A 14,264-nucleotide genomic window follows, 5' to 3' on the forward strand; every position below is an offset into this window, starting at 1 on the left:
TTTTTGTTAGGGTTTTTTTTTTGACATTCTGCGGTGAAAGTGTGGCTTAGGTCAGTGCTGTGCCGGGGGGTGATGCAGGAAGGTAAGAGCCTGGAGGGGAATAGTGGTGAGTTTCTACCAGGAATCCACCAGGGCGTACAACTGGCACTGTCCCTTATGATCCAAGCTCACTATTTGGCAGACACTGAGCACCCATCTTGCTGCACTCTGCCACACAGACATTCTGCCCTAAGGGACAAACATAACTCTGTATGTATGTGTCTTCCTGCTGCATTCATATCGTGTGTATTTATGAATCTATGCTTTGTAAACATATTAAACAATGAGTGCAATCCATCTGATTTATCCATTGACTATTTAAACAGTGTAAAGCAGATTTTTAGTTTAGGGTAGAAAATTCACGGTAGTTCATGAAACACAAATAAATGATTTATTTAAAATAATAACAATATTAACTGACCAGAAAGCCTGCAATTTTTATACAATCTCTTCAATATTTCTCAAAATAGGAAAGTTTTTTTTTTACTGATCTTTGTAGTACAAATATTCTGCCACCAGTAATTTCAGTTCACATTGTTACATCCACCAATTTGTTACAACTATGGCCATGAAAATATGAATAGACATATTTTATCTAATCACCAAATACCCACGTTGGAGTGTTATGTCCAAGTGTTTCTGGTACAGCTGATGTGTGATGGTTGACTTGTGGTTTGCTAATTAATTGCGTTTTTCTGTGATCAAATACTCATTTTCACACGTTGGTGAAACCAGTCCTTATGGCACCTCATCTTTTACTGAGTTGTAATCACTGTTGTTGCCTGCGTCGTCCAATAGCTGATAGTTTTCACAGTTTCACAACCATCTCCAGTCAAAACCTCAAAGGGCAGCATCTAGTTTAGCCTGCTGCTTACTGTGCACCTACATGCACAGAGAGGGCGGATTAACACATATTTGCTATTATTTTGACATCGATATCTATTAACTCCAGATAGATAGATAGATTTGTATAGTGACTCTTATGGTTTTCATGTTATTTATTAGCCTTCTTCAGTTTTGGTGACCTAGAATTTTCGAACCTAAAAGTTTTATTTTTACAGTTTGAACACATTTGAGGTCATGAATAGGGAGTGTTAAAACTCCATTGTTTTCAGGTCCTGAATACATCAGCAGAACAATAGGGAGCATTAGGACCCTGAGGCGGGGAAGGCTTCCGCCTCTCTCATTATCCATTGATTTGACAGCTTGAGCGAGCGACCAGTCAGAGACAGGATGTGAAGGCGAGAAGGAGGAGGTTTGCGGGTGTTGGTGCGGTACGCCGAAGTTTCGTAAAATCCCTAGGTTGTTTGTCAGCTAAGGACAAGTCCACTGCAATGTCTGTCAAACACAGCTGCTCATTATTCGACACATTTTCAACCGGATAATCCCGAGTTGGCGTTTGGATTATTGCTCCTGCTGTGTAGGTAGAGAAATCAATTCATCGGCTCAGTCAGGAGGGGATTCCGTTTCTGTGGACTTATTCTCCACTTTTTTTCACCCCCCCCCCCCCTCATTTTTGGAAGCTGTGTTTCAGCGTTTAGACTTGTAACAAGTCGCCGGTGGTCACAGTGTCTGTGGAGACCGGAGGCGCACACGTGAATCCTCCCTCCTCCGGCTGCGCACACATCGACCCTTCTGCGCCTTCTGGATAAAAGTTGCTTTTTCTGTTTGGGATTTCGCTTAAAGCAGGAAGAGAAAGTGACAGGCAACATGTCGCTGAGCAGAAGTATTGAATTTGAACACTTTGAGGAACGAGAGAAGCCACACCGGACACCGAGGACCAACTCGGTGTCCGGGTCCCAGTCTGGCTCCAGGGGCAACGGTCTGGTCCCCAGCCCGGCGCACAGCGCGCACTGTAGTTTCTACCGCACACGTACTCTCCAGTCCCTCACATCCGAGAAGAAGGCTAGAAAAGTGCGATTCTATCGCAATGGAGACAAATATTTTAAAGGCTTGGTGTATGCCGTGTCCAACGACCGGTTCAGGTCCCTGGATGCTCTGCTCATGGAGCTCACACGGTCCCTGTCGGACAACGTCAACCTTCCGCAAGGAGTCCGGACGTTATACACGTTAGATGGAGGCAGGAAGATCACCAGTCTGGATGAGTTAGTAGAGGGTAAGGGTGATGATGGATGTAATAACCTCTTCATCTTACCACAAATCATGAAAGAGGCTCAGAAAATGGTTGTATTGATGACAGACTAATGTGCATTGATGTACACATACATTGATTTTTTTTTTAAAGCTACATTTTCCCTGATTGGTCCATACAGATATTCGCTATACCCTCAGGCAAGTTATGGCAGAAGTTTAAAAGGTCACTCAGAACATGTTCACATGTAAAGAACTGACTCTGCCTTGTGCATTTATATATGCTGTCTATTAAGAAATTGTTCACTGTCAGGGAAAAGGTCACTTTGGGGTCAGCTCTTCTGATAAATCTATCCATTTATCTCACATCAACATTACAGGATAATTGACAGCTTCCCTCACATCATTCACATAATTTACCTCACTGACATAACTCCTCTGACATGTTTGACCCAGTGCCATGGATGGAGACAAGCAGACCCCTCCTCACTGCAGCAGACCCCAGCTCACTGCAGATTGTTCTCAGCTGGGCTGTTCTCTCTCTTTCATATTCTCCCACTGTCTTTGTATTTGTGAGATGGGTTTATGTGGGCATGTGTCTGGGAATAAATGTTTGATGACTGTGTGTTGTTGTAGGGCTGTTAAAATCTAGATCTCACCCTTGGGGCTTGAGAGATGAAAGTTTCTCTCCCCCAGCCACTACCTGTTTATTGCATTGCAGTATAGAGGTGTATTAATGGTTTTTAAGACTAGAAATGTAATAATAATTTGGAAACTGATTAATGGCAAAAAAAGAGAAAGATAATACTCAGTTAGAAATAACAGCCACTGAAGAATGCTTCCTGCTGTCACAGTTGTATGATCAGTTTGGTCATTCTGAGGAGCTTGGAGCTGAGAGGAGTTCCTAAACAGTTTTAAAACGGTGTCAGAGACACTTGCGCACTGCAGACATGAATAGAGAACAATCAGTGACCCTTTCACTTTCCGGCTGTGTTGTTCTCCTTGCAGGGACAGTGACCTCACAGTAACAAGTTAATCTCCATGCTCGGCCCAGACAGTGTCTGTCTGCACTGTCACCTGGCTGCAATCCTCTTTCATCATGAGGGGTCACTGCTTAGCCACACATACTCAGGATCCACTGACCTCTTGATGCAGTCATTGTTCTTACATACTGGTTTATTTTTATCTCACATCCTCCTAAAACTTTAGTCTCTGTGCTACACTCATTTCCTATGCCCCATCCCCTGAGAGACTGGGGAAGATTTAGGCCAGCGCCTGATCTGAATTCTCTAGCATCACTAGTTTGGCAACTTGAGCAAAAGTTGCTTTTTTTTTTTTTTTTTTTTGGTGCATTGACTTGGCTTTGAGTTGTACCTCCTAATTCATACTGCAACAGCTCATTTTGTCTGAGCTTTTAAAGGATCAGTTCACCCAAATCATACAAAAATCCTTGCACTTGCCAGAGCACTGTTGAAACCTTTAATCTATGTTTAAGTTAAATAAGCCACAAGTGTGCCTTCTTGAGGTATGTTTTCCTCAAAGAAATGTATGTTACATGTCCTTCCTCACTGGCTCCATTGTTTTCATTCCACTGTTTACAGTTTTTCTCCATTTTTAAAAAATGTTGACAGGAAAGAAAAGAAAAGAAGAAGAAAGAAAAGAAAATTAAATTCCTTTCAATCTGATCATTTGGGATGGTGACGTTCCAACTGCTATCTAAAATCATCAGAAAGGAAAACTGAGATGTTTGCATGGTTAGATCATGCAAATCATAAACATATATGCAGGCAGTCTAGTTTCCACCAAAGCCTCTAAAACATGAGACAGACTGCAGGTTGTCTTGTCCTTGTCTACCTTCCCCTCTAAAGAGAGAAGGAACATTACTGCACAGCTCAGCAGTCTGCCTCCATTGATTGAGGCCTGCTGGGTCTCTTTTGTGTGGAAAGCCAATCAAGCACCATTCACATGTGTGCCCCATATGGCTGGACAGGATTACTGAGCCAACCAATCAACTTGAACTGCTGTGCTTGTGGAAAACAACACAGAGAGGTGGCAGATTCTGAAGCTTTGTAGTTTACTGTGTGGATATAGGAGGGAACTTAACCTTAGTTTGACAAAAACTTTGCAAGTCATAGGGTTTATTTGGACCAAATGGTAAAATTAAGCCTTTTAATGTTGATGTTCAAATTGGCTATAGATAAAACGAGACTCCAACATTAGAAATATTGTGTATTTTATAGCTGTGCTGACATCTTGTTATCTTCAGCAACAATTTGGAATTACCTATCACAAATGACAGTCCTTTACGAATTGAGGAAACCCTCTAATTTCCTCTAATGTGATTCATTGGTCATAAAGTTCATTAAGAGGAGAATACCACAAATATGAACTCATGCTGAACTTTTCTGCAGCGTATCAGGAAGGTGGGTGTAAGAAAAACATGTCTTTCTCTAATGGAGTGCAGCCAGTTAGAACAATACAAGCCACGTAAAATCCCTGTTGTCCCATAATGTCTTCCTTGCTCACTGGCTGGAGTGCTGCTCTACTCTAGCATTGTTCTCAGTGCTGCCACCGATGGACACAAGCTACTGTATACTGCTATAATCTTTGCTCCTACATCAGACTTATTGAATCAAAGGTCACAGTTAAATGTGCACCTACAATTTAAGCAATTTTTTATTGTCTTTATGAATTCAGTGTTTTTTACTTAAATGTTTAATTCCAGTGAATTTTCCAAGATGTTGTCATAATTGCCTAAAGACAGTTTAAACCATGTCGATTTCAATAATCTTTGATGGATAAAGAAACCCAGTCATGAATATTTTTAAATGTCTAATTTGTCGAGGGTTCATTTGGTATTGCTCCAGGCTAAACTGAGCTGCATCCTGAATGTATGCTTGATGGATAAATGAAGGTGTGGTCCTTTGCATCTCGGTAGCACTAGACCTTGACATTTTATAATTAATATATGATCACCAAAAAACAATTAAAAGGAGTTTCCTGGATGGAAGAACAAACAGAATATTGTCCGACTTGGCATTTTTTTGCTTAGCAACAGAATAAGATGGTATGGTATGTCTGCCTAGAGAAATCAACCGTGTGCTGGTCTTACTGGTCAAATCAGCAAAAAAAAAAAAAAAAACACCACACATGCTGAGAATATCATGAGATCATTGAGTTGCTTGATAAGTCTTATATTTCCTACATGTTAACACTGTTTTATGATTGCCATTTACTGACACCGCCTACATTTTGTATTGGTGACAGCTGTGTGACCGCCGCAGTAAAAGCTGCTGGACTGGTTAGGCAGCTCTGTTAAGTCTGACCTCATCTGTTGTCCACATGAAGACAGCAGCCGGTGGCGGGTGGCTGAGGCACCCGTCACATCAACGGCGAGAGGCTGCACCTGAGATCCTTGCACTCCAGGGAATAGACTTGTCATCAGTCGCCATCTGAGGGCATCTCAGTATTCCGTAATTTTTCACACAGATGAATGACAGCCCCAGTTATATTTTGTTTTAGTTTTCTGCCATAGCTCAGTCCCCTCAGCTGTGTCCTAGCCTTTTAATTAGCCTTTGGTTAATTGCAGGCTTAATAAAACCAGGTATCATGGGACACAGTGTCTCATATGGCCTTCTTACACTGTGGCTTGATTCATTTGTCTTGACACATATCCAATAACCAAACTTTCATAGATGGGATTGACTCTTTATCCGTTAAATTAACTTTTTACCCAAAGACAGTGAACAAGCTTTTCTTTGAGTTGATGACTAATATATTTCTGTCATGTAGAATTATAGGATCATACATCATACTGCTTTAAACTGTCATGTCTGCTCTCCCCAGCCTCATTGCTATGCAGTTCCTCTAATGTACCACACACAGTCACTGTGAAGGTCTTATATTGATGCATTGATACAGGCATGAGTTATAATGTCATGGCAAATACAGTACTCTGTTGGAGGGGGAGGGGGGGGCATAATTTTGACAAGCTACACATTTTCAGTGTCTCAGTTTATGCATGCTGTTCATTTTGCCGAAAGCTTTAATGAGAAATTCATCAAATGTCATCTTTGTCCTCTAGTTGTGTACATATCTTCTCTGAAAGACAGTGGTTGTTTGCTTCAGTGTCTCGTAGAGCACAAGTTGCCTCTGAGAAAAATCGTTGACTGTGCGTGAACACTTGTATACTTTTGGGATGAATGTGGCCTGAAGAGAAAATATCTGTCATTTTCCCACTCTTACTCACGGTGGAACAGAGAGGCATTTAGGCATAAAAGTTTCTCATCTAACAATCACCAGACATTCCTGCCGTGGTTTTCATTTAGCGGCCAAGCCCCTGTTCTCGTCACATGACTTTGTTCTTAAGGGGAAACATTTGCGTGTTAACAGTTCGAATGGAATGCTGGCAGATAAAACAAAATGCTTTGCTTTGGAGGAAAGCCAGTGCGGCAGCTCAACAGCTAAAAGGGAGAGAGGACAGTGTTACGCTGGTCTGGCCTCTCAATGTGCCTATTTGTTTCAGCTGAAGAATGTTAACTCTTTATTATCCACCTAATGTCATGTGGAAGCAGCATTATATGGTGCATCTCATACATGTGAGGTGGATACGGAAACATTGTGTGTGCAGTGTGTGTGTGTGATTTTTTTCAATGTTTCATTTTAGATATTTTCTCTTGTTTGGATGTGGATGTGGTTTCTGAGATATTCATGTTTTGACTCTGTGTTCTACTGACTTATTTCTTCCTGCAGGTGAGAGTTACGTCTGCGCCTCCAACGAACCCTTCAGACGTGTGGACTACACCAAGAACGTCAACCCCAACTGGTCAGTGGGCAGCAAGACCGGCACATCGCGCTCCCTCTCCTCTCTCTTTCCGCTGAAGAGTGACCTGCAGCGTGAATCCAAGGACTTCATCAAACCGAAGCTCGTCACAGTCATCCGCAGCGGCGTCAAACCCCGCAAAGCAGTTCGGATACTGCTCAATAAGAAGACGGCGCACTCCTTCGAGCAGGTGCTCACTGACATCACAGATGCTATCAAGTTGGACTCTGGAGCTGTGAGGAGACTGTACACTTTGGAGGGCAAGCAGGTGAGTCTGTTAACCATGAACTCAGACTAAGATTACATAACATGACAGTTGGAGGGAGTTAACTACATTGTTTTGAGGTTAGACGATGTGCATATGAAAACCAGATGGAACTGCGTGGCTGAGCTTTTTAGCCAATGGTTTTATCTCCAAAAACTGCTGTGATTTATAGGCTTCAGCTGTGTCAGCAGTCTAGGTAATTACACCCTGTTTAATCATCCATACATAATTACATGCCACAGTTATTTCAACAAGGCACTAATGAATACACTTTAGAGTTCAGGCCTTTTGCCATATCCATCAGTATCGTTTCCTCCCCACCTCATCCAACCCTATTAATCCACTTGAGACTGTTTTTACTATAATCCTATCCATCTGGGACACATATACCATTGTAATGTTTCCATTTGAAATTCTCACTGAGCTTCCCTGGTGTTAGGAGATGAGGTGAGCTTGGTCACATGGTGCCCCTCATCAAAAAGGTTTATATTAATGTTGCCTCATCTGGGGGAAGTCTCACATAATAATTATTAATTATATGGTTTTAAGTCATCTCATAGAATTATTTCACTTCAAATTGGTAAGATGACTTAAAGTAAGCTACAGTACAGCTAATGACAAACATGGAAGATAAAACGGTAAAAATAAAGTAATGGGATTTAAAAATCTATAAAACAATACAAACAAACAAATATATATTAAAAAAAAAAAAAATGTTCCCAGGAGCTTGAATGAAGAAGTCTGGTCGCTTTACATTTAAAGTTATGTGAGAGTTAAATGGTGTGAGGCTGTGGAAGCGCTGAGATGCAGTTAAGAGGTCTACATCATGTATTTACTGTACACAGAATCATAGCTTAAAACCTTACAAGTTACGCCACAACATTTGAGTGCATATGCATCCATTTATTGAAAGAGTGCAATAAATGGATATGATTTTCAGCAGTTTAAAAACTAAAGGCATGATACAGACTTGTGGCTAATGACAGGCTGGAGGTCTAAGGTAGTGTAAATTTATTTTATTAGGCAATAGCTTTCAAATGCGAGAGAGACTGCACATTTTAAGGCTTAGGTAAGAATAATAGGTTGTTACCACATTTTAGACAGCTTGCTTCACATTGCCTGATAGGTTGCCTACAATTCATTCTGAAACAACTGAATCATGTAAAGAAAACCAAATAAGATGATTTAGGATTATTTTCTTTTAGATGCAAACTGCCACATTTAGCACTTCACATTTCTTGAAACTGGTCATGCTAATTGCATCAGTGGATTTCAGGATAGATTTTCCTGTTTAATGCCAGTTTAGCAGTGAAAACATGTGTTTATGATAGAAACAAATGTCAGAAGACAGAAATTGAAAGCCTTGTAGAACTCCACAGATTAAGAGGATGTATTTGTGAGAGGCATGCCAATGAAGTGGCCAATGAAACTTGCTTTCATTGGAGTCTAAACTTGCAAAGACTGCACTAAAATCAATTGTTCATGTCTTTTGGTTACTTCTGCGGTTTATTTGATGGCAGTATTTTATGCTCTGCCTCACTTCAAACACAGCTGTAACTACACAAATAATGTGTTTACTCATAAAACCCAGAAAAAGCAGTTGGCTGGAAAGAACTTTTGGATACTTGATTATAGCTTTGTTGCTTGTACTTAAGAACTCAAACACTGTTTGATTTTCAGTGGGATTGAATTGTATTTTTTTAATGAACAATTCTATTGATAGGGAGGTGTTAATTATTGTCAAAATGACCTCATTTGATTATTATGTTAATGAAAACAGAAACACCAGTGAGGCTTTCAGAGTGAAATTAGTACAGAGCCACTAAAAAAGTGCATTTCCTGAGTAATTGTTGCAGTTTACATGGAGCTCCAATAGTGAGGGGTGACAAAAAAGTACTAAGAGGTTGAAAGTGAGAATCAGAGTCTGAAAACCGAAGCAGCTGATGTTTTTTTCCCGTGAGCTGAGCGGAGACTTTCTGGGCCGGACAGTCCAGACAAATGACTCATGAGAATAGTGATCCTTATCACTTCTGACAGAGCCAGCCCAGCATCCTTTTTGCCGGGCCAGCACTGCTCAGGAACACGGCTTCTAATGATTATATAACCGTGTGCAGGACATCATTGTATTTATTTACATTAACTTATCTTAAAGTTTCCTGTGCTGGATGCTCCTGAACTTGTTGTGTGCCTCTGAGACTGTGAAAACTGCTCATCTGGGGAATGTAATTGTGATGCAGAAGATCCTCTAAGCCTTTAGCCAAGTAGTGCAATAATTAAGTAACTCACTATTTTTATTAAACATTGAGTCATAAAAGGCAGAAAACAGCTGCTCTCTGCGTTTAAACTTGTAAAGCATGTTGCCTCTCTGGCTATATGCCAATCATTGTGTCACAGCAGGTGTTTCCATCAGTTGTCATAAGTAAAACACCAGCTGTGACATCACTGAATGGGGTGCGGCCAAATGGGTGACATGATTGAGAGTTTGAACCCCAAAAAAGTTTGTTTATAATTAGCAGGGTTGGGCGGGGGAGATATGGCTTCATACACATAGGATCGAAAGTAATCAGGGGTCAGGGGTTGAATTGGTCAAAAAATTTGATAAATATAAAAAAGACAGATTAAAACAGGAAAATCATAAAATCATAATAATAAAATAAAATAAAATAAAAACCCTTTTTTTAAAAAAAGTAATAAAATTAATTAAACAACTCTAAGAGCTAATAAAAAACTAAATTGAACGGGTATATTTTAAGCCGTTTAAATATGTCTGCCCCTCTAATATTTCTTGGTAGGTTTTTAGACGCATAATGGATGAAGGCCCCTTCCCCAGTTTTATTTTGGGGGAACATTAGGAATATGGAGAAGCCCTGCTGTAGATGATCTAAATGCTTGTGGAGGGACATAAAACCACAGACAGTCAGTGATGTAAGAGGGCACCACACCATTAAGAGCTTTGTATACAAGTAAGGGGGACTTTAAAATCAGTTCTAAAAGATATAGGGAGCCAATGTAGTGTAGCAACTTGGTACCAAAAAGTAACATCACTTAATAATACATCATCCACAGCTGCACATATTGATGCTTCGTGCAAGAATTTTGCTGGGATCTCCACTGTGACTAATTGAGTCTAATATCTGTGGCATTAAGCCTTGATGTTTCCATCTCTCGGTAGATTCCATGTAGATCAGCCATGCAGACCAGCAGCCATGTCACACTCTGTATTACTGTCAGGAGTGTGTCATTAGCATTTACGGGCTGCACTCACATACAATAAGTTTATTGCTCGTAACATAGTGTCCACGCTGTCTTACTAACTATCCAGCTACTTATTAATGTTGACAGTTGATACTTTGACTAAGCATTTGCAGCAGAACATTAGACTGTGGCGGCACACCCTTCCTTTTTTAAACCAGGCATCTACAGTTGGCTGGAGTCTGGTATGGTATGGTTTGTTAAAGGCCATAATGTCTTCAGGACTTCAGGACCAAAACTGAGCACGTCGCAGCTGTTACAGTGGAGTGTCTGTCAGAGCCTTCCTACCGCTTCTTTTAAACCAGAACTTTTTCAAATTTTTTAAAGCATTTGAACAAATATACCTAAAACCAGTACACTGCTCCTAAAGCCATCCAAATAACAGATGCCTTTAGAAAATAAAAGCTCTCAAATAGTGATTAAATGTTTTTTTTTATCATAGAGCACTACATGCATAAAATATACTAGTTAAAGCTGTGACAGAAAGTTTTTCAAAGTAAAAGTGATATATTCGTGCCTAAATTTCAGTCTTGCCCATAAATAGACTGTAAAACTGCTGTGCCATGTGGCCAGGAGGAAGAGTGTAGAAATCACAGAATTATTCATCGCTGCTCACACTTGTAGCTGCTAAGGTGATTGTAAATTTAGCAGCAAGGGGCAAGTCATTTAAGAAAAATCCCAAACCACACAGCAACTCAGACCCGTTGTGCTTTTAGGCAACTGTAATGCGCTTTTATTGGATTGGAGATGGATGCCGGCCAAGTCAACCACCAACATAACACCAGCAATTGTGGCACAAGGAATTCAGTGAGAGTTGATGTAGTGAATCTGTCATTTCCTTTTAGTTATTCATATTTAAAATCATGAATCAATCATTTTAGTAGTGGTTTGGGACATGTACTACACTCTGTTTCAGGATTATACTCGTATATTACAGATGACTCCTTACACAACTCATGCTGAGTGTGTCATGTAGCTACTTTAGATATTCAGAATTTTTTATGATAAACACATCAGCCTTTAGTCACAGCGGTCTTTTTTTTTATAGCATCCTTTTGATTTCTGATCTTTGCTGGAACATAACGCATACATCCATCCATCAGTCTCGCTCTGTAAATTTCCTTTATTACTCGTCTTACATGCTGTCACCAAATGCTCAGTTCTCTACAGCAGTTGATGATTTTTCTTTTGGATGAGAGCAACAGTACCCATTTTAATGATCTATTAGAGGTTAATATTTATGGATATGAGGCAGGTATCTAACAAGACAACTGTGTCAGCAGAGATGAGGTGTGGCGAGCACAGGATGCAGTCCATCCTCGCTAAATCACTGTAAGCAAAGAAATCAAGTTATCAAAAGCCTTTTTGGCTCGTTAACAGCTCCAGTTGCTTCCTTTCTTTGCAGGAAGTCATATCCAGATGCTGTATTTAGAATAGGTATGTGTCATTATAGACAAGGGAAGTATGGTTTTACATATATCAAATTGAAAGCATTAGGAGTGTAATTGATATTGACAAATTTTCCAGCAATATCCTGTCCTTAACTGATGCTGTTAACAGACATTGTCAGTGTAATGTTGTTAGGTTGCATTTCAGAAATTAAATTATGTTCTAGTTTTTCATTAAACCTAAACAGGCCTTCTTTGAAAGTGAAAATGTTGTAAATATTTGCAATCTACATGTTTGTTTGTTTTTAATTCTGTGTCATAAAGCACTATTAGAAAATACTTTGTCAGTTTTGGAGCAAATTACTTCGTCAGCAGTGAGAATATTCTTTTCAGAAATTGGGAAGATAGCAAGTGTGTTGTTACCATAATATTTAAATGACTATGGAAAAAAGACTTTTTGCTTTAGACTTGTCTTTACATTCACATTTATTCATATGGCAGACACTTTTATCCACAGTGACTTCAGAGTGAGGGACATCACTAACACTTTAGTGCAGTAAGTACATAGTAAGTGCTAGTTAGGCATTACTCTCCTTGCTTCAGCAGGACCGTCTCAAAAATTGAATTAAAGGTCCAAAGTCAGAGGTTTGACCCATTAAGTTTGTAACCTGATCCTCTGACCAGAGGTAGACACCTGATAATGTCCTGTTGCTGTTCTATGAAAACCATGTACCTCCAAAACATTTTCTTTTGATGAGCAGGAAGAAAATAATATCTTTGTTGTCAGCTTTGTGACAATACATTTCAGTGACATCATTGGATATTTAAATGGTTTATTCAGCTTGAAAAGTGGGAGACTAACCCATAAAAGAGCACTTCAGTTTATCTGAAAAATGCAAAATTAAGAACTACTTTCACTTGACATTGACGATATGCACCTAACCCATAAATGTGTGTCCTTATACTGTACAGTGAATGAAGCAGTTTTTTTCTTTAAATAAATAAAACCACTCACTTGTGGTAGATGTATCTTGTGAAGGAGGGCATTTCCTTATGTCAGTTCCTATTAAATGAACACTGACATTTCGGTAAGCTTGTTTGCCAAGCCCAGAGTATAACTGCCATACAGAATGGTACACCAAAGTGAAAAAATACTGTTTGCTGAAAATGACATCACTGTGGAGTGAGGCACAGAAACAGATGTACAGGTCAAACTGTGGACATGCCTTTTTTCACTTCTGTCTTTATTGTTTTTATATTGTACATACACAGATGAAGCTAACACATAAGAACATACAACTGCAAAGAGCTGGTTACTTTTTACAGCTAGTTATATAGTTTACAGTACTGTTCTTTACTAAAACTCTTCTACAATAATAATTTAACAATTTATTGTCAAACAAATCATACTTTGGCAATGTTTTATTTCTAAACTTAATTTATAACCACTGTTCATGTGTGGGTGGATCTGCATCCAGCAAGCCTTCCCACCAGTCCCACCAGAATTTTCTAATTAAATAATTAAGTAATTATCTTCCTTCCGCACTTCTTAAGTTACATTTCCTGGGTTTAAAATGAAACACAAATGAAATTGTATATCCTAATGGCTCATTATAATACCTATTGCCTCGCGCTATCTTTGGGCAGCTGCAGCAGATATACTATGGCCATGCTTCGCACAATTTTGAGAGATGCCACATGATGTCTGTTATAGATGGAGGCTGGTTTTGTTGTCTGATCCCTCCAGAACTGTCATTTTAAATGTTTGCACACTCAGCTGCTAGTTTATCAGGTACATCTTGATAATAGTTTTATAAATCTCTATACTCACCAAAGAGGAAGCTACTTTGAATGCATAGTTTTGCAAGCTACCAATTACTTTAAACTGAAAGAAGTTGAACTACAGCAAAGCTACCCAAGGGAGAGACATAGTTTGGTTGAGAAAAAAAAAAAAGTAGTTGAAACAACTTTGATATGAAATTATTGAAATTTTAACAGACAAAAAAGTCCCATGCCAGCGAAAAATGTCACTCAGTTGAGTTAATTGCAAAAAGTACATAAATAACATATATGTACATACATAAACCAAACATCTAAAATACTCCACTATGCATGGCAAAGTGCAAACAATGTCAGCTTTGGTGTTTCATACTATAATTGCCAAAGAATGGCCATGGTGAGTCTTCCTCAGGCTGAAATTTGGGAGGTTCATCCATGATGACGTTGTTGCTGTGTGAGCACCGAACGCCTTAAAAATCATTCCTTTCCTTTTATGGCCCAAGACTGTTTGTGCTTTCAGTTGTTAACTGAACAAAAATGGGAAAACAAAATCTAATGTAACTACGTGAATCACTATGCAGATATGAGTGTTGCTGAAATACCAAGCTACTGCAAAATGTGTGAAACT

General features: G+C 39.4%; 1 protein-coding gene across 3 annotated transcripts in view; it reads left to right on the top strand.

Moving 5' to 3' along the window:
• Window positions 1–1,264: 1,264 nt before the first annotated feature.
• dclk2a (doublecortin-like kinase 2a) overlaps window positions 1,265–14,264 on the top strand; it is a 42,995-nt gene continuing 29,995 nt past the window's right edge. For all 3 annotated transcript variants that reach the window (XM_071503557.1, XM_071503558.1, XM_071503559.1), the window contains exons 1-2: window positions 1,265–2,155; window positions 6,883–7,220. In XM_071503557.1, coding sequence (XP_071359658.1) covers window positions 1,750–2,155; window positions 6,883–7,220 — 744 coding nt within the window. In that variant the 5' untranslated portion in view covers window positions 1,265–1,749. The remainder of the gene's footprint in view (window positions 2,156–6,882; window positions 7,221–14,264) is intronic.

This window comes from Trachinotus anak, unplaced genomic scaffold (assembly GCF_046630095.1).
Source record: "Trachinotus anak isolate AG129_WGS33_773 ecotype Australia unplaced genomic scaffold, CSIRO_AGI_Tana_v1 ptg000019l, whole genome shotgun sequence".
Classification (NCBI taxonomy): Eukaryota; Metazoa; Chordata; class Actinopteri; order Carangiformes; family Carangidae; genus Trachinotus; species Trachinotus anak.